Source organism: Dipodomys merriami, unplaced genomic scaffold (assembly GCF_024711535.1).
Source record: "Dipodomys merriami isolate MVZ:Mamm:240054 unplaced genomic scaffold, mDipMer1.0.p SCAF_29, whole genome shotgun sequence".
Lineage (NCBI taxonomy): Eukaryota > Metazoa > Chordata > Mammalia > Rodentia > Heteromyidae > Dipodomys > Dipodomys merriami.
Genome location: NW_027204381.1, coordinates 19,695,590 through 19,717,750, shown reverse-complemented (window position 1 = coordinate 19,717,750; position 22,161 = coordinate 19,695,590). Strand labels below are relative to the sequence as shown.

The following is a 22,161-nucleotide window of genomic DNA, read 5'->3' as shown; positions in this document are numbered from 1 at the left end:
ATTTGAATTTGGGATTCACGGGACAAGAGCCCACTATTCCCAAGGGATTAATGATTGGATCCCATGATCGGGAATGCTTTTATAGTAAAGATGCAACCACTTTTCTGTTATCATTAGTTGACACTGCATGTTCTGCTATGGCTATAAGAGGTAAGAACACATTAGGAAGATATCAGTGAGCCAACCAAGACCTCTAGGAAACAGCAATGAATGCTCAATAGTACCTCATTCTTAATAAAATGACTAAGATACATTGATGACAATCACTGCTATTTAATTTCAGGACTACTGAGACCAATGGCTGATGCTAAGTCATAACTCTGCTCAATGAGCAGAGGATCTTTGTTGTTGTTGTTGTTGTTTTGCAAGTAGTTATGTTCCAAAAATCACAGATTAGTAACAGATTCCAAAATCAGACTTAAAAAGTCCATCAGCTGGGTGCCAGTTGGCCCATGCCTACTCAGGAAGATGAGTGCTGAGGACTGTGGTTTGAAGCCAGCCTGGGCAGTAAAGTCTGTGAGACTTTTATCTCCACTTAACCACCAAAAGCTGGAAGTGGATCTGTGTCTCAAGTGTTAAGAGTACTAGCCTTGAGCAAAAAAAAAAAACAAAACAAAAACAAAATAAAGATTAGGAACAGCTCCCAGGCCCAGAACCCAAAAAAAAGAGACAGAGATACATCATAGCTCTCACACACTGACCTGCTGTTAAAAAGATGCTACAAACATACACTTAAGACTACCTTCTTGTTATACTTTCTTTGGGAAGCAAATAGTTAGCTGACAACAAGCATCCCAACATTTCCAGACAGAGCTGTTGTCAGAGAGCCTTTCTATTAAAAAATAAATAATCTGACCTTTTCCTCTTATTTTTTGGGATCAAAATTTCATGTTGTCCAGGCTGGCCTGGAACTATGAGGCTCCAGTGATCCTTTAGCCCATTTTTCTTAGTGGTTGGGATTATAGTACAAGCCACTACGTGTGGTTTTTAATAACAGGATTTAACTTGTTATTCTGGTACACGCTAACTAATTCTCCTGCAGGACTAAATTCAAGGCCTTTCTCTCAAATTTTCTGGAAGTAAAGCTTAAATATATATTTTACCTTATCTTCATATATTCATGTATCAGGTTTGTATATTCACATCTATCCTTTCTAATTTCAAGCTGACAGACATGTATGTAGAACTGTATAAATGTATTAAAGCCAAAGACAACCCAACTTAATAACAAGAAAAAATGTGACTGTCTTTGTATTATTTGACAAAGAAACACTGATATTTGACTCATTTTATTCAGATAACAAACACTCTGAACGTATGTCCAAGAACACTCAAGTAATAAATCAAAAAGAATCAGATGTTAAGATTGGTCTTCAAACATCATAGCCAACGATGCTACGCTTGCCTATGATTTCTCCGATATAAAACCACATCCACACCTCAGTGGCCACCAAACCATTCAGCATAGCTTCCTGGAAAAAAAAAGTACAAATTTTAAGGTAACTTAAAAAAAAAATCTATCTATCTATCTATCTATCTATGTACTATTCTTTCCCAGGTTTAAGTGACAGAGAATATGAGGATGCTGTTCAAGCTCTGGGCAATCTTAGAGCTAAGACTTATTAAGGTCAACTTTGTTCAGCTTCTGAAAACCCTTAAACTTTCAATTTTGTTGGGTAAGTAGTCTACAGCTTATAATTCTTTCAAAGGATTCTTTAAAGACCTGAACTGACTTAACCCTTTCATTATTAGTTTATGAGACACTTTATAGGCCCTAAAACAACCCACATCCTGGAAGTAGCTGGGCATTTGGGCAGGGCATTCATACATAAGGATGGCTATAGGAAAGCCAAGTCTGAGTAGACATTTCTGGCCAAAAAATACCCACTGAAAGATGAAGGACTCTTTCTCTTTATATTTCATTTTTATTCACTTACTATTTTGCTTCTATTTCCAAATACTTATTTTCACAAGTCAAAAGTTAATTGGAAGCCAGGCGCCAGTGGCTCACGCCTGTAATCCTAGCTACTCAGGAGGCTGAGATCTGAGGATCTCGGTTCAAAGCCAGCCCGGGCAGGAAAGTCCGTGACTCCTATCTCCAATAAACCACCAGAAAACCGGAAGTGGCGCTGTAGCTCAAGTGGTAGAGTGCTCACCTTGAGCTGAAGAGCTGAGGGACAGCGCCCAGGCCCAGAGTTCAAGCCCTAGGACCGACCCCCCCAAAATAAAAAAGTTAACTGAAAAAAAAAAACCACATTGGGGTAGGTGGTTGTAAAGTCAGAAATTATTAGCATTTTGAACTTTTTGTACCCTGTGGTTGGATCAAGAAACATAAAACTCAAGTTCTAGTTCTATAGTCTTTAGTCTTCAGGTAATTTCTTTTTCTTTTTTTTATTTTATTTTATTTTATTTGTTAATATACTGTACAGAGGGGTTACAATTACATGGGCAGAATAATGTCTTCAGGTAATTTCATAACCTAGATTTGTTAATTTTATAGTGCTAGCTGTCTGACCATCATAGTTCATGAGATCTTTGGATGAAATGAGGTTAATTCCAGTACCAAAAATGGGGGTCAGAGCCGGGTGCTGGTGGCTCACGCCTGTAATCCTAGCTACTCAGGAGGCTGAGATCTGAGGATCGCGGTTCAAAGCCAGCCCGGGCAGGAGAGACCGTGAGACTCCGATCTCCAATAAACCACCAGAAAACCGGAAGTGGCGCTGTAGCTCAAGTGGTAGAGCGCTCGCCTTGAGCTGAAGAGCTGAGGGACAGTGCCCAGGCCCAGAGTTCAAGCCCCACGGCCGACAAAAAAAAAACAAAAACAAAAACAAAAATGGGGGTCAGAAGGAGGGAAGTGGAATATAGAGTATAAAATCAAAGTAAGCCATCATATTTCAGTGCACTAGCCAAAATTAGGAAGGAAAAGTATTCAACTACACCACTTTCTTTTTTTTTGGTGTTATTGGGGTTTGAACTCAGGACCTCCTGTTTGCTAAGCAAGCATTTTTCTGCTGAGCAAGACCTGCCAGTTACTCAAAATACTCACGTGTGTGTGTGTGTGTGTGTGTGTGTGTGTGTGTGTGTGTGTCTTAAGTGGTAGAGCACCTGAAAATACTCGTGTGTGTGTGTGTGTGTGTGTCTCTCTCTCTCTCTCTCTTAAGTGGTAGAGCACCTGAGTAGTAAGTGAAGCGTTGAGTTCAAAACCCAGTACCAAGAAATCTTTTTTTTTTTTTTTTTTTTTTGCTGGTTGTATAGCTTGAACTCTGGGCCTGGGCACTGTTCTGAGCTCTTCAGCTCAAGGCTAGCACTCTTATCACTTGAGCCATAGCACCCACCCACTTCCAGCTTTTTCTGTGTATGTGGTGCTGAGGAATCGAACCCAGGGCCTCATGCATGCAAGGCAAGCACTCTACCACTGAGCCACCTTCCCAGCCCCATCTTTTTTTTTTTTGATATAGGATATGACTACATGAAAGCTAAGACATGAGGAAGGGTACAAGGACAAAGCCTTGCTTAGCATATGGAAAACACTGGGTTTGATTTCCAGATCCATAAGAAAATAAAAACAAGGAACAGATCTAAGACCTAAAACAGCTGAATTATTTCCACCCAGATGACAAAATGAGTAAGTATCTTCCTTGGTAGTTAAAATAGAGATTATCTCTGATTATGCTTGATTCTGCCTTACTTGTATATTAATCAAAATAATCAGAAAAGTCCCAAGGGAAGACATTTTCCATTATGCACATACGTTTTCATTTAGCCCATAGTTACCTTAACTGTGAGCTGTTTGAAGCTACCAGTCTGAGCACTATGGATTATTTTTTTCAGGCTCTGAATAGCTGTGGGGATCTCAGCAGGGGTCGGAGGAACCAGCTCAATCCTGGCGTAGTGCCAAAATGTGGCCAATCGAGGTTTGGAGTAAGTCACAGCAGCTGGAAAACAAAACAAAAAAACCCAGGATGAACTCACTAGAGACCGAAAGAAGCAGATGTGTGGGCTGGACACAAATATTTATTCATGCATCACATTCATTCACTGCTTGTACCAAATGTGCACCCGGTGTGAAGAGTCAAAGCTGCTCCCTGGTAACAAGAGACTTTAAAGATGCAGAACACCTGTGTCACGGGGAAGTTCAATCAGGCAGGAAGCTATGCACACATTCAATTACATTGGGACTTCACTAGTGGCCAGCTAGCACTGTTACTTCACTTTGAAATGGCAAATCTAATTAACTGTACAGTTTCTAGTAGCTGGATTAAACAACAGGAATACAACACCAATTTATTCATATTCCAGAATATTTGGAGAAGTCCCAAAGGCAAGGAAAAGTGGCTATGTAGAATGGCACCCTTAAGATTAAGAATCAGATTAAACCTTATCACAACATTGGCTACAAGTCCAGATGGAATTATACCAATTAGTACCCATTTTTGATAATCACATCAATATGTGCTGGGTTAAATCTTTCTCAAACAAGCACAAGCTGCTCTCCTTTCAAATCACTACAAATAATAAAAGAAAAACCTAAGTGTATTAAAAGCAGCCTAAACTAAAATCTATTACTAAACTGAAATTCTCCAATGTACTATTTTTTTATAATACTGTTTTTGAAGTATTCCACAAATATTGTCATTATCAATTAGTTCTAATCTCAAATACCCCATAAGTTTATTTTTATTTTTTTTGTCGGTCGTGGGACTTGAACTCTGGGCTGGGCGCTGTCCCCCAGCTCTTCAGCTCAAGGCCAGTGCTCTACCACTTGAGCCACAGGGCCACTTCCTCAACGTACTATTTTAAAAAACAAGACCTTTAATAACCTGGGTAGAGATGTGAGATGATGGTAGTGACTTCAGCATGAAAAAAAAATTATTACTAAAATAAAATCATGCCAGCCAGGCATAGTGTCTCACATCTGTAATCCTAGCTGAGGCTGAGATTGGACAGAGCAAGTTCAGAGGCTAAACAGGGCAAAAACTTTTTGAGATTCCTCTGTCTCAATCAGTAAAAGTTCGGTACAGTTGCATGTGCTTGTCATCTCTGCAGGCATGGACATAAATGAGACACTATTCTAAAACTTACTAAAGTAGAGCACTTCCTTAGCTAGGCACAGTGGTGGCGCACACCTTGTAATCCTAGGTATCAGGAAGTAGATAAGGGGCATAGAGTGAATTTAAGCCCAACCTAAGGAAAGTTAGAGATCCTACCTCAGAAACACAACACAAAAACAAAAGGGTCTGGGAGACTAGCTGGGGTGAAGGACTGTCCAAGCTGTTATCCCACTATTAACTGCTTGAACCTGTGTTTTTCATTAGTCTTAGCATTACTATCTCCTTCATCCATTGTGTTTGGAGGATTGGGGTAACAGACTCTTCTTTCAGTAGACCCTAAGCTTTTAAGAGACTGTTCACAGCAGAACTGCCAATGTCCATATAATGGGATAATCAAAAAGCCCAAGGTCTTGGAGACTTTCAGTTCACCCAATTGTCTTTACATATTTCATCCCTAAATTTTAGTTGGTAAATGTGTTTTTCAAGATCACAGATTGAAGGATTATTTGAGGATGGGAAAACAGATCAGTGGTAGTGCATGTCTTTAGCACATGTTAAGACCCTGGGTTCGAGCCCAGCTCCAAAAAAGGGAAATGATAAATCGGTAGTACACTTAATTTGAAGTTATATTTAGCTTTATATTCAGATGGACAGACAGAATAACCACTAGATTATATACATGCACAAAGGTATGCACATGGATACATGGCTAACTCTCGGTCCTGTAAGAGGATCCTAAAGCAATGATACTCTAGCAGTAAGAAACAAACACAGCACCTAGAACTTAATTTGCAAATGCCAGTGTTTAATAAAAGGGAAGAGGGCTCCTTGGAGAAATAAGCCAATTCTCAAGCCAGGCAGAGAAAATCAATGACAACTCTCAAGCATCATGGACTACCAGGAAAAAGGGATGTGAAAGTCGGGTGCTGGTGGCTCACTCCTACAACTGTAGCTATTCAGGAGACTGAGATTTGAGGATCGTGGTTCAAAGCCAGCCCTGGCAGCAAACTCTGAGAGACTCATCTCCAATTAACCACCAGAAAACCGGAAGTGGTGCTGTGGCTCATGTGGTAGAATGCTCTCCTAGAGCTGAAGAGTTGAAGGACAGCGCCCAGGCTCAGAGTTCAAGACCCACAACCGACCAAAAAACCCAAAAATTCCTTGGAGAAAAATGTCTTATTAGACATTCTGTAGCAGGGCATCAGGTGTTTATAGTAGGGGGCATGTAAGATCTTCAACAACTTTTGATTGGTGATGGAAGGAAAGGAGAGAAAAGAGCCTGGCACTGGTGGCTCACACCTGTAATCCTACTACTCAGGAGGCTGAAATCTGAGGATCAGGGCACAAAGCCAGGCCCGGGAAGAAGGTCTATGTGACTGTTATCCCCAATTAACCAGAAGAAAACAGAAGTGATGCTGTGGCTCAAAGTGGTAGAGCATTAGCCTTGAGCAAAAGAACTCCAGGACAGTGCCCAGGCCCCGAGTTCAATCCCCAAGATTGACGAGAGAGAGAGAGAGAGAGAGAGAGAGAGAGAGACAGAGAGACAGAGAGACAGAGAGACAGAGAGACAGAGAGAGAGACAGAGAGAGACAGAGAGAGACAGAGACAGAGAGAGAGAGACAGAGAGACAGAGAGAGACAGAGAGAGAGAGAGAGGAGTAAGAAAATGTTGAATACAACAAAATAGGATCAAAAGCATTACATTTTTGGAAAGTTTTTATTCACATGTAGTAATCAAATCCGAATGAAAACCACTTACCACACTTCAGAACAGCTAATGAAGAAATGTCGATATATCTCATTTTGGAAGTAAGATGAATAAATAACCTGGTACTCAGAAGACAACTGAAAAAATGTACTGACAGAATAGCCTATTTCTAAGGCTTGCAGCTACTCGGGGTCGTTCTAAAACACAGCGAGGCTCTATCAGAGAAGCACTTCAAACAAACGATCAATCAAAACCCCCAACAAAACAAACCGGACGCTGGTGGCTCACGCCTGTCATCCTAGCTACTCAGGAGGCTGAGATCTGAGGATCGCGGTTCAAAGCCAGCCCAGGCAGGAAACCCCGTGAGACTCTTATCCCCAGTTAACCACCAGAAAACCGCAAGTGGCGCTGTGGCTCATGCGGTAGAGCGCTCGCCTGGAGCTGAAGAGCTCAGGGACAGCGCCCAGGCCCAGAGTTCAAGCCCCACGACCGACCAAACAAACAACCAAACAATGATAAAGACTACGGTGTACCGGCTTCCGGGACAGGCATGTTCATCCGTAAGGTCCGATTTCATCCCGGCTTCCCCTCCGATTATGCACAAGCACCTCCGAACCCGGCCAGGAAGGAAGGACAGAGCAAAGCTGGCGCTCCCCAGTTCACTTACCCCGACCCTCCCGCAGCGGCGGGCCGAGCCCTCCCCGCGCTCCGGGGCTCTCGCCCCCTTCTCCTAACTGCATCTCCGTTCTCACGGACCTCAGGTGGGGCCCAGGGGAGCGGCGGCGGCGGCTGCCGGGCACCTGCCCCTCGGCACGGCGGTGGTGGGGATCCGGCATTCGCAGGCGGGTGCAGGCCAGGCGAGCACAAGGTTAGAGGGCAGTCTCGAACCCGTCTCTCTTCAGGCCGCCCCGCTTCCTTCAGGCTCCTCGGCCCCCCACTTCTTCCCCCCGTCGCCGGGTACCCGCCTCGGCGGGCTCACAGCGCGTCCACTCACCGTTCACCAGCGTCGGGGCCTTCTCCACGAGGTTGCGGACGAACTGGGCCATGGCTCCAGGACGGACGGTCCCTCTCCCCGAACGGCCGGTGAATGTCACTCCCCGGAAGGACCCGCGGCAGGACCCCGTCCCACTTCCAAGGTCAGGCCGCCCCGCTCCGTGCCGGTCCAAAATATTCAGGTGTTCTACGATCTTCGTGGGATACGGGATGGTGCACTCATTGTTTCACAGCGACAGAGGAGAAAAGAGGTGCGAAAAGACGAGAAAGGCGGGCTTGTGGACGGAGGTGGGATCTGGCACTGAAACAGGCATATTTTGGGGCAGCCCGTCACGGGGGCCCGGAAGGCTGGCGAAGGAAGGAAATGCGCATGCGCCGCTGCTTTCCTTGGCGCCGACCTTCGCTTTCTTGCGTAGGGCTTTTTGCAGCTTTTAGGGGACGTCGTGGGGGTCCTCCGGGACCAACGCACTCCTTTTAGGGACCGATGGGTCCAAGCCCTAACCGAGACCTTGAGGGGCAAGTAGGCGCCCCGCGTCTCATCCTGTGCCTTTCTTCAGTTTGTTTTGTAACTGTGCCCTCCCCCCCCCCCCGCCCCCGGTTTGAGTCCGGGCTGGGCCCGAGTCTCCCAATTCGGTCACCAGCCGCTAGGAGCTTCGCCGTTCTGAGTGAGGAAACCCCCGAGGGCCCCGCACGGAGAGTGTTAGGTTGGGTCCCCATCGAGACGCGGATTCCACACTTTCTGAGTGGTGGAGGGAGCCCGGATCTGAAGAGATTGCAGTGTGAACGCAGAGGGAGCATCCGTGTCAGGGTGGGCTTGTGCTGATCCGGGGACACCTAGGAATCCCTGATGTAGCCGGAGTCAGGCGCTGGTGGCTCACACCTGTAAACCTAGCTTCTCAGGAGGCTGAGACCTGAGGATCGTGGTTCAAAGTCAGCCCGGGCAAGAAAGTCCGTGACTCTTACCTGCAGTGAATCGCCAGAAAACGGGGAACGTGGAGCTGTACTTCAAAGTGGTAGAGCGCTAGCCTTGAGCAAAAAGAGCTCAGGGACAGTGCCCAGGACCTCAGTTCAAGCCCCATGGCTGGGGAAAAGAAAAAAAAAAAAAAGACAGCCACGTACCAAATGAATGGACTAGCTAGCCGGCTAAAAAACAAGGTGGTGTCTAAGGGGCTAGGAGCCTTGCAATCGAGTTGTCTTAGATACTGCTGAGATGTCAAATTAAGCACTGGGTGAGGGTGGGAATAGCTAAATGGGGAACACCTGTGGAATCCTAGTCTCCAGGACGTGAAGGCAGGATGATAATGTGCAGGTAGGTCTGCGTGAGCCATCTGATGAGACCATGTGAAAAACAGTGGGTAGTAAAATTAGCAATAAGGAAAACTTTTTTTTCCCCTTTTGTGCCCTGGCTCTTGAAAGCATGGCCCCTTTTTCTCTCTCTTTCTTTCGGCTAGCGCTCTACCATTTGAATCACACAGCTCCACTTCTGGCTTCTCACCATTGTTTTCAGATCTCAGCCTCCTGAGTAAGATTACAAGCATGAACCACTGGTTCCTGTCTTGGGAAAAATCTCTGCTATTAACTAGAACAGTTTCAAAAGCTTACAAGCCAGTTGAGTAAAGAAATGAGCCTATAAAAGATTACGAGTCAAAAAAGCAAAGAGGACTGTGGAGCTCAAGAGAAAAACCTTAAAAAAGGGGCAGAGGCAGAAAAATGAAGGAATTAGTCTGGGAATGGTAGGACCTCTCTACAAACGGGGTAATGGGAGAAAGGTTTGAAAGCAGAAACTCTAAACCTCGTTTTCTACCATTAAAATCTTACCAGTGTGAAGGGCAATTGGAAGGTGCCTTGAGGAGAGCCATTAGGGATCCACGAAGGGTTGTTGGGCAGTATTAGAGACCACAAGTTTGGATGCCCCATTATAAAGACTTCTCATCTAACAGTGGCCTACAGCTTGGATAGTAGAGTAGAAGGAAATGACTTGCTTAATCTAGGCAGAGGTCCTATATGCCATAGAAACAAGGGGAAAAAGGCCTACATGATAATAAAAAAGATCTGGGTTCAGGCCAGATAATCAAAGCCAATAGGGAGTTAATTAGGGAAAAAAAATTCCTGTAACTCATTTTCTGAGCTAGCCCCAGGCTCCCCTCCAGAGGTCTGGTGAGGTTGGCTAGGTCAGCCAAGTCACACACACTTGATATTACCTACTTAAAAAAGGAGGTAGTTCTCCAGGTTTTCAGAGATTTCTGAAACTTGCTTTTAATACAACATTAAAGGGATACCAAAGGCAGTAAGTCAGGTGTTCATTTATTAAATACAAGTTTTAAACAAACAACCCCAGGCAAGTTTGACAAGTAGTAACCTTCCTGGAATGTTTCAAAATACAATTATGTTGATCAAGTTTTATTTCAGTTAACCTTTTTGTTTTGTTCTTCATTTTCTCTGTCTCTAGGTTCTTTTCCTGTTTAGCAGCTAAGAGCATGCACGTTATTTCCTCACATGACAACAGTGTAGCATCAGCCTCTTGCTGGTAAAGGCACCCAGTAGACTTTGACTCTGTGCAATGGCTGCTTAGCAACCAGCATCAAATAAGGTAATGAAGCTTTTGTAGATTCCAAACAGCCATTGGTGCCTTTACCTGTACCATTAAAATACCTCTAAAATTTCCTTCAGTTTTCATATAATCATTAAAAACTATACTTAAAAAACTCTAACTGCTTGATAAAACCTACTTAAATAATCTCACAAGTTTAGTATTAGCTTCTTGGTAAATTATATGAGCAATACCAGAGCTAATTAGAGTCTTCATTTTCCTATTATACATTAGCAAAACCAACACAGAAAACTTAGGTATATCACAAAGGCTACTCTAATAGATTCAGAGCTACTGCTGAGTTCCAACAAAGCACCTCTTCACACTTCCAAATGTATATACGTACCATGTTGTATCAAGACAATTTTTAGTCTGATTTTTTAAGATGTCTTTAATTACTCTACAGAAAGAAGGCACAGAGGACACTTGGTTTCCTTGCCAATAGTGGCCTTAAGCTACGTGCTTGCTTTTTTGATGAGTTTGAAGATATCAGCAGCATCAGTGGTGCCATAGCCATTCATAAAAATCTCAGGAAAAGAACTCAAAACAAAATAACAGAACTTGCTAGAAAAGGCTTACAACCTGAAGGCTATGTATAGAAGTACAATACAGATACTAGAGGCAGCATAGAGGTTGTTAGCTAGAAAGCTGCAGAACAGCTGTCTCCTGAGGTTTTGTGCCCATTCTCCTCCATTTTTTATTTTTTGCAAAACTCTGGTCTTCCACCCCTTCCTTTTAAATGAAAATCTCCTACTAGATTGGGTTTGGAAGATAAATGCAAGTAGGTAGAAGCTTATTTTATATACACTTCATTCCCCCAGAGGGGAAGGAGAATAATAAATATGAACTGAAGCTCATTTTAAGAAAATAAATCCTGTCAACCCATAATTAAAGGTCCAGGGACCCACCGAATTAATCTTACATTCTAGGGTTTGCAAAATCCTAGACTTCTGTTTTTACTGCTATGTGCAGCAATAGGCAATGTCAATTTAATATCCAAAGCTGAGGGGACCCCGCTCTAACGAGTTTTTTTCAACACCATCAAAATTACATAAAGGATTGCTTATAGCAACTTGTGTTGGAATATCATAAAACAATTTTATTTCAGAGGCTATGGCTACTAATAATGTCCTCTAAAGAAAGCACTGACCCATTTCCACATCATCACTTTTCTTATCCCTTATGTCTCTGGGCTTGGATACCGATGTAGAGAGAGTCCCATGGAAGAATAAGCCCAACTCAGCATGTCAAGCTGCTCACTCGAGTGGATCAGCCTGGAGAAGTGGGGTCCATCTACTTACTGCTCAGGGCTAAGTGGGTATTCAGAATGGCTTGCGGACAGGATTTACTCAAATTCCTATTTTAATTGATGAACTAAGGCTATATTAGAAGCTCTTAGAAGCCAGGTCATAAGCCCAAACAAACATTATATACATTTTATAGTTTTAGAATTTTACCTGCTTAGGACGAGTTTGTGAGTAAACATGGTCTTACACTGTATACATCTTACATGAAGGGAAAATATAAAGTGACACTTAGTTTTTACAATACCAAAGCAAAAAAACACATGGTATATGTGTAAATACATACAGGCTGAGGGACTCACTTATTCGTTCTTAAAATGACATTTTTTTTTCATGGTTACAGTATTTTTGTTTCCTAGCTCTTTTACCTAGGCCTAGTCCTTAGAGTAACAGATTTTCCTAATAGGAAAAGGGCCTAACAGCTTCCTATTTATTCTCTCTTCTAGATTTTTTTTTTTTTTTTGTGACTAAAGTGCCAAAACTCCAAGTCTGTCCCATTACTAGTTCTCATAAAATGACAAGGAGCTAAATTTTTGGTGCTAACAATTCTGTCATAGTGTTGTGATGAAACCTAACACAGAACTACCAACAGAAGTTGCATAAGATTTCTTTAAAAAAAAACAAAATCTCACCTTTCATTCAAAAATCTACACAAACATGGAGGAATTTACTTTTATATGAAAAGCTATTCTGTAATATTACAGAGCTATAATAAGGACAAGGGCTTAATTAGGATTTTAAGTCTGTATCATCAGGACTAGTAAATACACAGGCTAACACAGCATTTTCTAACATAAGTTGTCATTGAAATATTTGACATCGTAGACTTAAAAGTAGTGCTCACCAAAATGTTTTGAGCAGTATGTGAAAGGGAAAGATAAAGTGGCAAAAAGTTCCAGTAGTTGAACTTAATATAATTTAAGGTAGGAAACTGAAGAAGAAAGAATAGGAAGCGAGAATGAACAAAGACTAAAAATCAGTAATGATTTCTACACTTAGTGATGCTGCAAGAAGTAGAACTTCCTGCAAGCCAGGGGGAACACAGACAAATTCTTGGGAATCTTAATTATCATAATTTGAGCAAGAAAACTCTTCTAACTTAGTAAAGAAGAAGAAAATTGATAAAGGAAAAGGAAAGGAACAGAACCAGAAAGAGAGAAAACCACAAGTGGTTGTTCTATCTACACTCTGGGGTGGGTTTTTGGTTTGTTTCGTTCACAGTATTTATTCAAGTTGCTCCTTTTGTTGTTGCTTCCTCTCAGCAAGCCACTGCTGGATTTTCTCTTTGAGTTCGGTGTTTGGCCGGATTTGGTCCATGGTGAGGGGACTACGGTTAAAAGGATCTGTTTGGTCACTAGGACAAAGAGAAAGGGAAATGGAGTTCTCTAAGTTGTACAATGCCAAGCCAAAAACAGAACATTTAAGTATCTTGCTTGACTGCTATCAACCTAAGAGTGCATTATAACTCAGTCAAATGCTGACCTGTAGAAAGGTGAGTTGAAGAAAGGGTGAATCAGGAGTTTGCTCAGCTACTTTGTCACTTAACAAAATACCTAAACACTGTTGTTCAGACATTTCTTCTAAGTGGCTTAAAAAATACTGGGTGTCTGTCACTAGCCTTTAGACTTCTCCAAGGCAGAGACCAGATACCTCTTGTCAGTGTACAGCACTGTTTGTAGGGTTTTTCTTTTTCTTTCTGTAATGGGGTTTTGCTATATTGCCCAAGCTAGCCTCAAGGCCAAAGAAAGGCTCAAGTGACCCTCTCTCAGTCCCCTGAGTAGGTGGACCTAGAGGTGAGGGTCACTACCAGACTTGGGTCACTACAGTGTAAGTTTTTTTTTTTTTTTTTTTTTTGGCCAGTCATGAGGCTTGAACTCAGGGCCTTGGGTATTGTGCCTAAGCTTTTGTACTCAAGGCTAGCATTTACCACTTTGAGCCACAGCTCCATTTCCAGTTTTCCAGTAGTTAAGATAGTTTTCCAGTAGTTGGAGATAAGAATATCATGGACTTTACTGCCAGGGCTGGCTTTGAACCGTGATCCTTATATTTTAGCATCCTGAGTAGCTAGGATTAAAGGTATGAGCCACCAGCGCTTGGCTCAATGTAGGATATATTAAGAGAGCTAGCCTTACAAATGACATTGGGTTTTTTTTTAGCTAATTGCTGTGTAATTAAATGTAGATTATGGTTTCCTGGCAGGTAAGAAGGTTCAGGACTGGGAGCACTGCTCACTGGTATTGTGCTTGCCTATTATGTGCAAGGCTCTGGGTTTGATTCCCAGAACTATAAAAAAATTAGATTTATAATATACTTTAAGGATTGATCTACTCCCTGTATTCTTAGACCACTATGAAATATATAATTTTCACTCACACTTTACAAAAGACATATAACCTAGCACAGCATCATGAATGTAGTGAAAGCTTAATATCAAATATTATGGAACAGAAAATTTTTTCCATATGTACAGATTTCCTTAAATTTGGGTCAGTTTATATAACTTTAAATAGGCATAGTCACTTAGTGCCCATTTTTATCTAATGTATTTTAAACAGTTACGGAGAAGCTGGGTGCCAGTGACTCAGACCTGTAATTCTAGCTCCTCAGGGGGCTGAGATGTGAGGATTGTAGTTCAAAACCATCCTGGGCAAAAAAATCTGTAAAGACTCTTATTTCCTATTAACCAGCAAAAGCAGAATTAGAGGTGTACTCGAGTAGAGTCCTAGCCGTGAGCACAAAGGCTGAGCCAGAACAAGAGGTCCTAAGTCAAGCCCTAGAAAGTTAAGGGGCAAGTCAGACAGTGCAGTGGCATGCCCCTGTAGCCTCAGCTATCTGAGGGACTGAGGCAAATGATTGCTTGATTCTAGAAGTTTGAGGCCGGCTAAGGCAACACAGCAAGTCACCAACTCAAAAAGAAAAAAAAAAAAAAGGTTGAGAAGTTGGCTTAGTGGTAGAGTGCTTGCCTTGCATGTATGAGGCCCTGGGTTCAATTCCTCAGCACCATATAAGCAGGAAAAAAGCCAGAAGTGGTACTGTGGCCAAGTGGTAGAGTGCTAGCCTTGAGCTGAAGATCTGAGGGACAGCACCCAGGCCCAGAGTTCAGACTCCATGACTGAAAAAAAAAAAGGGGCTGCTTCAGTAGTGAATAAGGTACTTCCTTTCTGTAGAAATGAGCAAGACTGTCCAAACAGCAGGTGGGCTGGGGAAAATTCAGTTATCATAGCTGAGTACAAATATAGCAACAGCAAGGAATGACTCATACAGTGTAAAACCCGAATTAAAAAAAAAAACAAAACACAACCCTGTCTTTCATGTTTTTACAACTTAAATAAAACAATTTCAGGTTATCCTATACTTCATGTTGACATATTTTATGACATGTTGACAAAACTATTTTCTTAAGAAGGGGAAAAGTGCCAGGCACTGGCTTACATCTGTAATGCTAGCTACTCAGGGGGCTGTGATCTGAGGATTGAGTTTGAAGCCAGCCTTGGCAGGAAAGTCTGTGAGACTTTTACTTCCAAGTAATCATCCAAAAGATGGAAGTGGAGGTGTGGTTCAAGTAGTAAAGTATTACCCTTGAGCAAAACAGTTCAGGAACAGCGGCCAGGCCAAAATTTAAAAAACAAAAAAAGAGGTAAGGTTAGAGCTAGAATTTTCCAACAATATCTGCTTTAATATTTAAATTCTTAATCAAGTGATGTTAAAAATGTCACATCAATAAATCAACAATATGAGGCACTTACTAGGTACAAAACTCAATGTTCAATATTTGAGAGAAAAGTCAACATCAAGCTAATGGGTATCTATGCTCCTGAGGCTGAGTACCTGAGCAAGTGTCTGGCAATGGTGGACCTGTCCACGGTGACTCTGGATGATGGCAGCACCACAGGGTCAGACATCAGTGTGCTCATGATGGGATCCAAGAACTCATCACAGGCATCTGCATAGGTTTCCTCTTCCTGTTGCTGGAGGTCTGCAAGAGACTGAGAACCCAAGAGCTGGTAGTTAAAAGGAACTCACAGATCTTAGCTTTATTGTTTTCAAGAACAAGCCAAAGCAGATATTTTTGGAGCTAATTCAGCATGGGACCCTAACTCTGAGCTTCAAGTTGGCTCAGTTGCTGATTTAAGTATTAGCAGGAAAAGGAGTATACAACATCCACATGAAATTCTGTGTAAATGCCGTAATTCAAAAAGGGATGGGAATGTAGCTCAGTGGCTACCACCCCAGAGTAGCTGAAATTATAGGGTATCCTACTGTACTAGGCTGATAATGTAATTTTTTTTTTAAACATGAGAAAACAAATAATCTTCTTCCTTACCTTGATTCTCTCTGCCAAGTTGCTGAAAGCCACAATCATATTCCCAGGCTTATTTATTTTCTTCAGGACTCGAACTGTCTGTGCAAAGAGAGTTGGGGAATAGGAACGTCCATCCTTGGGCACAGTGGCACAGAAATTCTCCTCATCCCTGGAAGGCCAACACCAGAAAGAAACAACCTCAGAGCATAGGTCAACAAGGTGCTAACGGACGGGCTACAGAACAATAATTCTTATCTTTATAAGCAATGAAAGTTCTTTTACTCTAGAAAGACTTCTAGTACACTAGGAATGACATCAAGTATATTATGGTCATAAAACAGTACTTTCTAAATTAATAGTGCAACTGGTAGAATTTGTGTTTGCATAGATCAAGGCAGAATGTTGGAAATCCTAAACAATGTCCCATAGATCATAGAAAATATCAATTTTTTTGTTTTGTTTTGAGATAGTATCTTACTATATCTTTTAGGCTGTCCTGGAACAGTCTACATATCCCAGGCTGACTTCGAATTTCCAATCCTTCTGCAACACCATGCCCAGTGCTCAAATCTTATTTAAAACGACAGAAGATTGCTTCATCAGCTATAACTAGAAATGGCCACACAAAAGCCAATCAATCATTCTACTACCAAAACATACGCATTTCCTCTGGCTTGTACAATGATAATCTCACATACCCAAGATTTAAGTAGATAGTACAGATATCTGATACGAGCTGCTGGGGCTTGAAGTCAAATTCACTGAAGTCCTTGACTTTTAAAGCACCCATCTTGGGGCCAACCAAGTGCTGTAGGAAGTAGTTCAGCATGGAGATGATGCGCTCAGCCAGGAATGGGTGTACGAACAGTGATTTGATCTCTGGAAGAAAGACCAAAGTCTCTGCAAACTAGCAAGCTGTTTCACTCATGTTTGTTTCATCTGGAGACAACTGCCTTTTTAAAACTGCATAATTATTTTCACTGCAAAAATCTAAAACAAGCAAGCATCAGTGGTTCATGCCTATAATCTATGTACTCAGGAGGCTGAGATCTGAGGACTGTGGTTCAAGCCAGCCTGGGCAGCAAAGTCCATGAAACTCTTATCTCCAATTAACCACCAGAAAACTGGAAGTGGTGCTGTGGCTCAAAGTGGTAGAGCCAGCCGAGGCCCTGAGTTGAAGCCCCATGACAAAAAAAAAAAAAAAAAAAGTCCAAAACAAAAAAAGAGAAAAGAGCCACGCCTGTAATCCTAGCTACTTAAGAGGCTGAGATCTGAGGACCACGGTTCAAAGCCAGCCCTGGCAAGAACATCTATGAGACTCTTATGTCCAAGTAACCACCAGAAAACTGTAAGTGGTGCTATGGCTCAAGTGGTAGAGTGCTTGCCTTGAGCTGAAGAGCTCAGGGACAGTTTCTAAGCCCAGAGTTCAAGCTCCACAACCAACAACCCCACCCCCATCCCCCCGCCCCAAGAAAACCCTAAAAAAGAAAACAAAAACTACCAGAGATAAACTGTTCACATCTTGTTATGTTTTTTGTCCATATTTACACATATGCAAAAAATTTAAATACAGTAAATATTCTGCAACACTTTAAACTATAAACATCTTACCATTTTAGAGACCATTATGTCCTTGTACTATATAACATTGTAGCCATTGACCATATGTGCTCTTAGGACAGAATTAAAATAAGATAAAAAATAAAATATTCAGTTCCTCCATTGTACTGGTACATTTTAAATGATCAGCAGTCCCATGTGCTTGGCATGTGCAGTAGTGGACAGCCTGGATTTGTGGAATAGTCATATAATTATAGAAAGTTTAAGAGAAGGGGCTGGGAAGGTGGCTCAGTGATAGAGTGCTTGCCTTGCATGCATGAGGCCCTGGGTTCAATTCCTCAGCACCACATAAGCAAAAAGAAAAAAGCCGGAAGTGGCGCTGTGGCTCAAGTGGTAGAGCGCTAGTCTTGAGCTGAAGAGCTGGGGGACAGCACCCAGGCCCAGAGTTTAGGCCCATGACCGGACCCAAAAAAAAAAAAAAAAGAAAAGTTAAGAGAACAGCAATCTTTTATGTCTTTATTTTTTGTTGTTGGTCATGGGGCTTGAAATCAGACCCTGGGTGCTGTGTCTGAGCTCTTCTGCTCAGCACTCCACCACTTTGAGTCACAGCTCTTCTTCCAGCTGTCAGGTGGATACTTGGAGAAAGTCTCACAGACTTTCCTACCTGGGCTAGCTTTGAACCACTAACCTCAGATCTCAGTCTCTTGAGTAGCTAGAATTATAGGCGTGAGCCATTGAGTGCTCGGATCCTTCTATTCTTTTTAATTTTTTGCTGATACTGGGGCTTGAACTCTGGGCCTGGTCACTGTCCCTGAGCTCTTTTTGCTCAAGACTAGCACTCTACCATTTGAGCGACAGTACCACTTCCAGTTTTTTCTGTGATTAACTGGAGATAATAGTTTCACAGACTTTCCTGCCTAGGCTGGCATCAAACCTCGATCCTCAGATCTCAGTCTCCTGAGTAGCTAGGATTATAGGCATGAGCCATCAGTGCTGGGCCCAGCTACTTTTCTGATTTTTTCATGATACTGCAGTTTGAACTCTGGGCCTTGCACTTGCTAGTCAGATGTTGAATTGCTTGGGCCATGCTTTCAGCCCATATAATGGCTATACAGTTTTCTACTTTGTGGATATTTTGACTGTTTAACATTGTACTTATTGATGAACTTTATTTATAGTCATTATTGGTGTTTCACATTAGAGGAATTCCCCTAATATGAATTCTCCTAACATTTTTTTTTTTAAATTGGTCCTGGGGTCTGAACTCTGGGCCTGGGTGCTGTCCCTCAGCTCTTCAGCTCAAGGCTAGTGCTCTACCACTTGAAACACAGTGCCACTTCCCACTTTTTCTGCTTATGTGGTGCTGAGGAATCGAACCCAGGGCCTCATGTATACAAGGTAAACACTCAGTGATGAACCACCTTCCTAGCCACCTCCCTATAATTGGTTGTCATATTTAATTGAAAGTACTAAAAATTTAGACCAATGAATAAAAATTACTGAGACATTTTATATTTTATATTTTCCATCTATTCCATTTACCTAGGACTGAAATATTTTTCAGATGAACACATAAATAGTGTACATAGTATTCTAGTTCAATAATACCACAACATACATACACAGTATGTGTATAAGTAGTATATATGTAATAGATACATGTGCATTCACATAAGTTTATTCACTTATTATTTTTCTTTTCTTTTTTTTTTTTTTGTGTGTGTGTGTGTATGGGCGGTACTGGAGATGGAACCCAGGACCTTGAGCATGTCACGTGTTTCAATTCAGCCAATCCCCCAAAGAAAGCAGATCTTGACTCTTACATTGTTTTGCAACAGCAGCGTTTTTACCTGATGTCAGGAAGGCAAGGGTACCAATGGTTTCATTGGACATGATGTTATGGAAACGTGCCAGCTGCCCAAACATCTGTAGGCCAGCCTCTTTCTCACGGCGGGCTTCTGGTGTTAGACTATCCCATTCACCTCGGTCCTTCTCAATCTGCTGAATCTTTATCTTGCTTAAATACTATAGAAATCAGAGGCAGGATATATGAAAGAAGAGTGCAGCTGAAGGAACATGACATTTAAGAGGTTTTGTTCAAAATTCACTCAACTAAAAGCTGGGGAAACTAGAGACTATGGAAGGGCATGAGCCTTTAATTGTCAAGCATAGGGCTGAAGCTTAAGGAGAACTTTTAAGAAATCACTGTCTTCAAACAGAGTGGCTTCAGCTTGAATAGATTCATCATATACATTAATAGGAAATAGAAAGAAGGAAACCCAGGCTGAAAAAACAGTGCACTCGTGCACACACACACACCAAGTCCTTACTAAATAAAAACAAACATAAAGCTAAATCTAGCCTACCCAAAATAAAAGTCTATCAAATACACAAGGAATTTGGAAGGACAATCTTGCACTTAGCAGCTGCACTGCTAAGTCTGCTTCATTCTTTCTGTCATACTGTTCTTGCTTACAAGGCTCTGTTTATAATAGTACCTGCTCTCATGTCCTTGGAAAGCCTTTTTGTTTTGTTGATTTGTTCATTTTTTTTTTCAAACAGACCCTCACCTTGTAGCTAGGGTGGTCTTGAAGTTGAGATCCTTGGACTCCCAAGTACTAGGATTACAGGTGTATACTACCACACCTGGCTAGAAAATCTTTAAATTTTAGTGTGTAGGATTACGAAAACAGCATGAGACCAAACTCTCTGATGAATAGCACACAAGTTACTTAGGGGGTTGCTAATCAATATGATGACCTTGAGAGTATCCAATAGGTTGCCCTTGGGATTACCTGCTTTTCCTCCCTTTGGATTGTCACCTGACTTACGCTCATTTCAGGTTAGGGAGGTTTTGCCATGCAGGCGATAGGCAGCTCCATCAGGCTGGTTAAAGAAGAAATGCACTGCCAGAGCTCAGACACACAAGTTTCACAATACAGCTAAGGATTAGAAGGCACTGAATAGAGGAAAAGTACAACTTGGAGTCTCTTTTTTGCTTATGGTGCTCTATAACTTGAGCCATGCCTGTAAGCCTCTTTTTACATTGACTATTTTTGAGGTCTTGATTTATGCCTGGGCTGGTATGGGCTATGGTCCTCCTACTTGTGTATCCCTGTGTTGCTAGGTGTTACAGGAGTTACAGGGCACTGTCTCTGAGCTTATTCATTCGAGGTTAGCACTTTACCACTTGAGCCACAGCTCTACTTCCAGTTTTCTGCGGGTTAACTGGAGTGGAGAAAAGAGTCTCATGGATTGTTCTGCCCAGGCTAGCTTCAAACTGCAATCCTCCGATTCCTGCCTGAGTAGCTAGGTTTACAGGTGTGAACTGTCATTAACTAATTGGTTGGTGTTTTTTGAAACAGGGTCTCACTATAGAGCCCAGGCTGGATTGGAACCTGTGATCCTCTGGCTTCAGTCTCCTGAGTATTGAGATTATAGACATGTACCATCACTTCTGGAAAAATTTAAAATCTTTATTTAAAAAAAAAAATCCAAACCAGAGACTTTTAAAGTAATGATGCAAAACTCAGAATTTTTAGGGGACAGAGGGTTAAAATCACTGTATTAGTAAACCACTGCTATGATGTATTAGATGGAGAAAGGATGAAAATCCCTGTCATAGGTGGTCTTGGCCATCAATGGGACTGCCCTTTGATCATGTCTCTACTGGAACAATAATGGGGAAAGCTCTCTAATGGTAAGCATGAAGGAATAGCACTACTTCTGGTGTTCAAGATGGGTATGAAGGAATAATGTATTATAATGTAACAGTCAGAAGTATATGCTGGAGGAAGTAGTGCTGTGGCTCAAGCAGTAGAGCACTCACCTTGAGCTGAAGAGCGCAGGGATAGTGCCCAAGCCCAGAGTTCAAGCCCCACACCGACAAAAAAAAAAAAAAAAAAAAAGAAGTATATGCTGGGGAGGGGGTGTAGTTGAGGAGGTGGGAGGGACGGGATGGTAGGGGAAAAACAAAGGAGGAAGGAACAACGCTGGATAAGAAATGTACTCATTACCTTGCTCATACTGTAACCCCTCTGAACAGTATTTTCACAATGAAAACCTTATTTTTTTTAAAAAAGAAGTATATACTGTTCAAGATTTGATGGTTAAATCTTTTCTGCTTACCTGTATAGCTTCATCCAAAAGGAATATGGCATCATTCATCAGCAGGTTAAGAAAGCGAAGGAAAAGTGGGGGATTCATGGCTTCTAAATTCTTAGAGGCATAGTCAGCCAAGTCCTGTAAATCCCAGCCCAAGAGAAAGCGATTTTAGTGCTGAATTGCATGTCACTTAGGACTTACCTGAAGCAACTGGTCTCATCAACTCTCTCTCACCTTAATGCTCTCCCGGTAGCTATCTGTCCCCCACATGTACCTCAGGATGGGATACATGGGACGGCGGTAATTAAACTTCTGTTCAAATTGATGGGGATCTCCTAGATTAAAACAAGAGCAAGATATCAGCAAATGTGATTAAGAAAAGGATCAGCAGCTTATGCCTATGTGCCTTTTTGGGGGGGGGGAAGGGGGAGGGGAGATTACTAACAAAACTGTTCTTACCAGTTTATTACAATACTGGGGATTGAGCCCAGGGCTTTGTACATTCTTGGCAAATGCTCTAACATTGAGCTACATCCCTAGCCTTTCTTA

General features: G+C 42.0%; 2 protein-coding genes across 2 annotated transcripts in view; both read right to left on the bottom strand.

The window, feature by feature from the left end:
- Window positions 1-1,273: 1,273 nt before the first annotated feature.
- Window positions 1,274-7,861, bottom strand: LOC138838985 (ATP synthase subunit g, mitochondrial). Its single transcript, XM_070038585.1, has 3 exons — window positions 7,753-7,861; window positions 3,775-3,935; window positions 1,274-1,472 (listed from the first exon to the last, which is right to left on the bottom strand). Exons 1-3 carry the CDS (start codon window positions 7,802-7,804, stop codon window positions 1,374-1,376), a joined length of 312 nt encoding a protein of 103 aa, XP_069894686.1. The 5' UTR covers window positions 7,805-7,861; the 3' UTR covers window positions 1,274-1,373.
- Window positions 7,862-10,038: 2,177 nt separating this feature from the next.
- Window positions 10,039-22,161, bottom strand: part of LOC138838984 (ubiquitin conjugation factor E4 A-like) — a 39,266-nt gene continuing 27,143 nt past the window's right edge. Inside the window, exons 14-20 of the mRNA XM_070038584.1 lie at window positions 21,847-21,947; window positions 21,637-21,750; window positions 19,359-19,533; window positions 16,647-16,827; window positions 15,970-16,117; window positions 15,474-15,631; window positions 10,039-12,999 (exon numbers count right to left, since the gene is read on the bottom strand). Of these exons, the coding sequence (XP_069894685.1) occupies window positions 12,870-12,999; window positions 15,474-15,631; window positions 15,970-16,117; window positions 16,647-16,827; window positions 19,359-19,533; window positions 21,637-21,750; window positions 21,847-21,947 (1,007 nt within the window). The 3' untranslated portion in view covers window positions 10,039-12,869. The remainder of the gene's footprint in view (window positions 13,000-15,473; window positions 15,632-15,969; window positions 16,118-16,646; window positions 16,828-19,358; window positions 19,534-21,636; window positions 21,751-21,846; window positions 21,948-22,161) is intronic.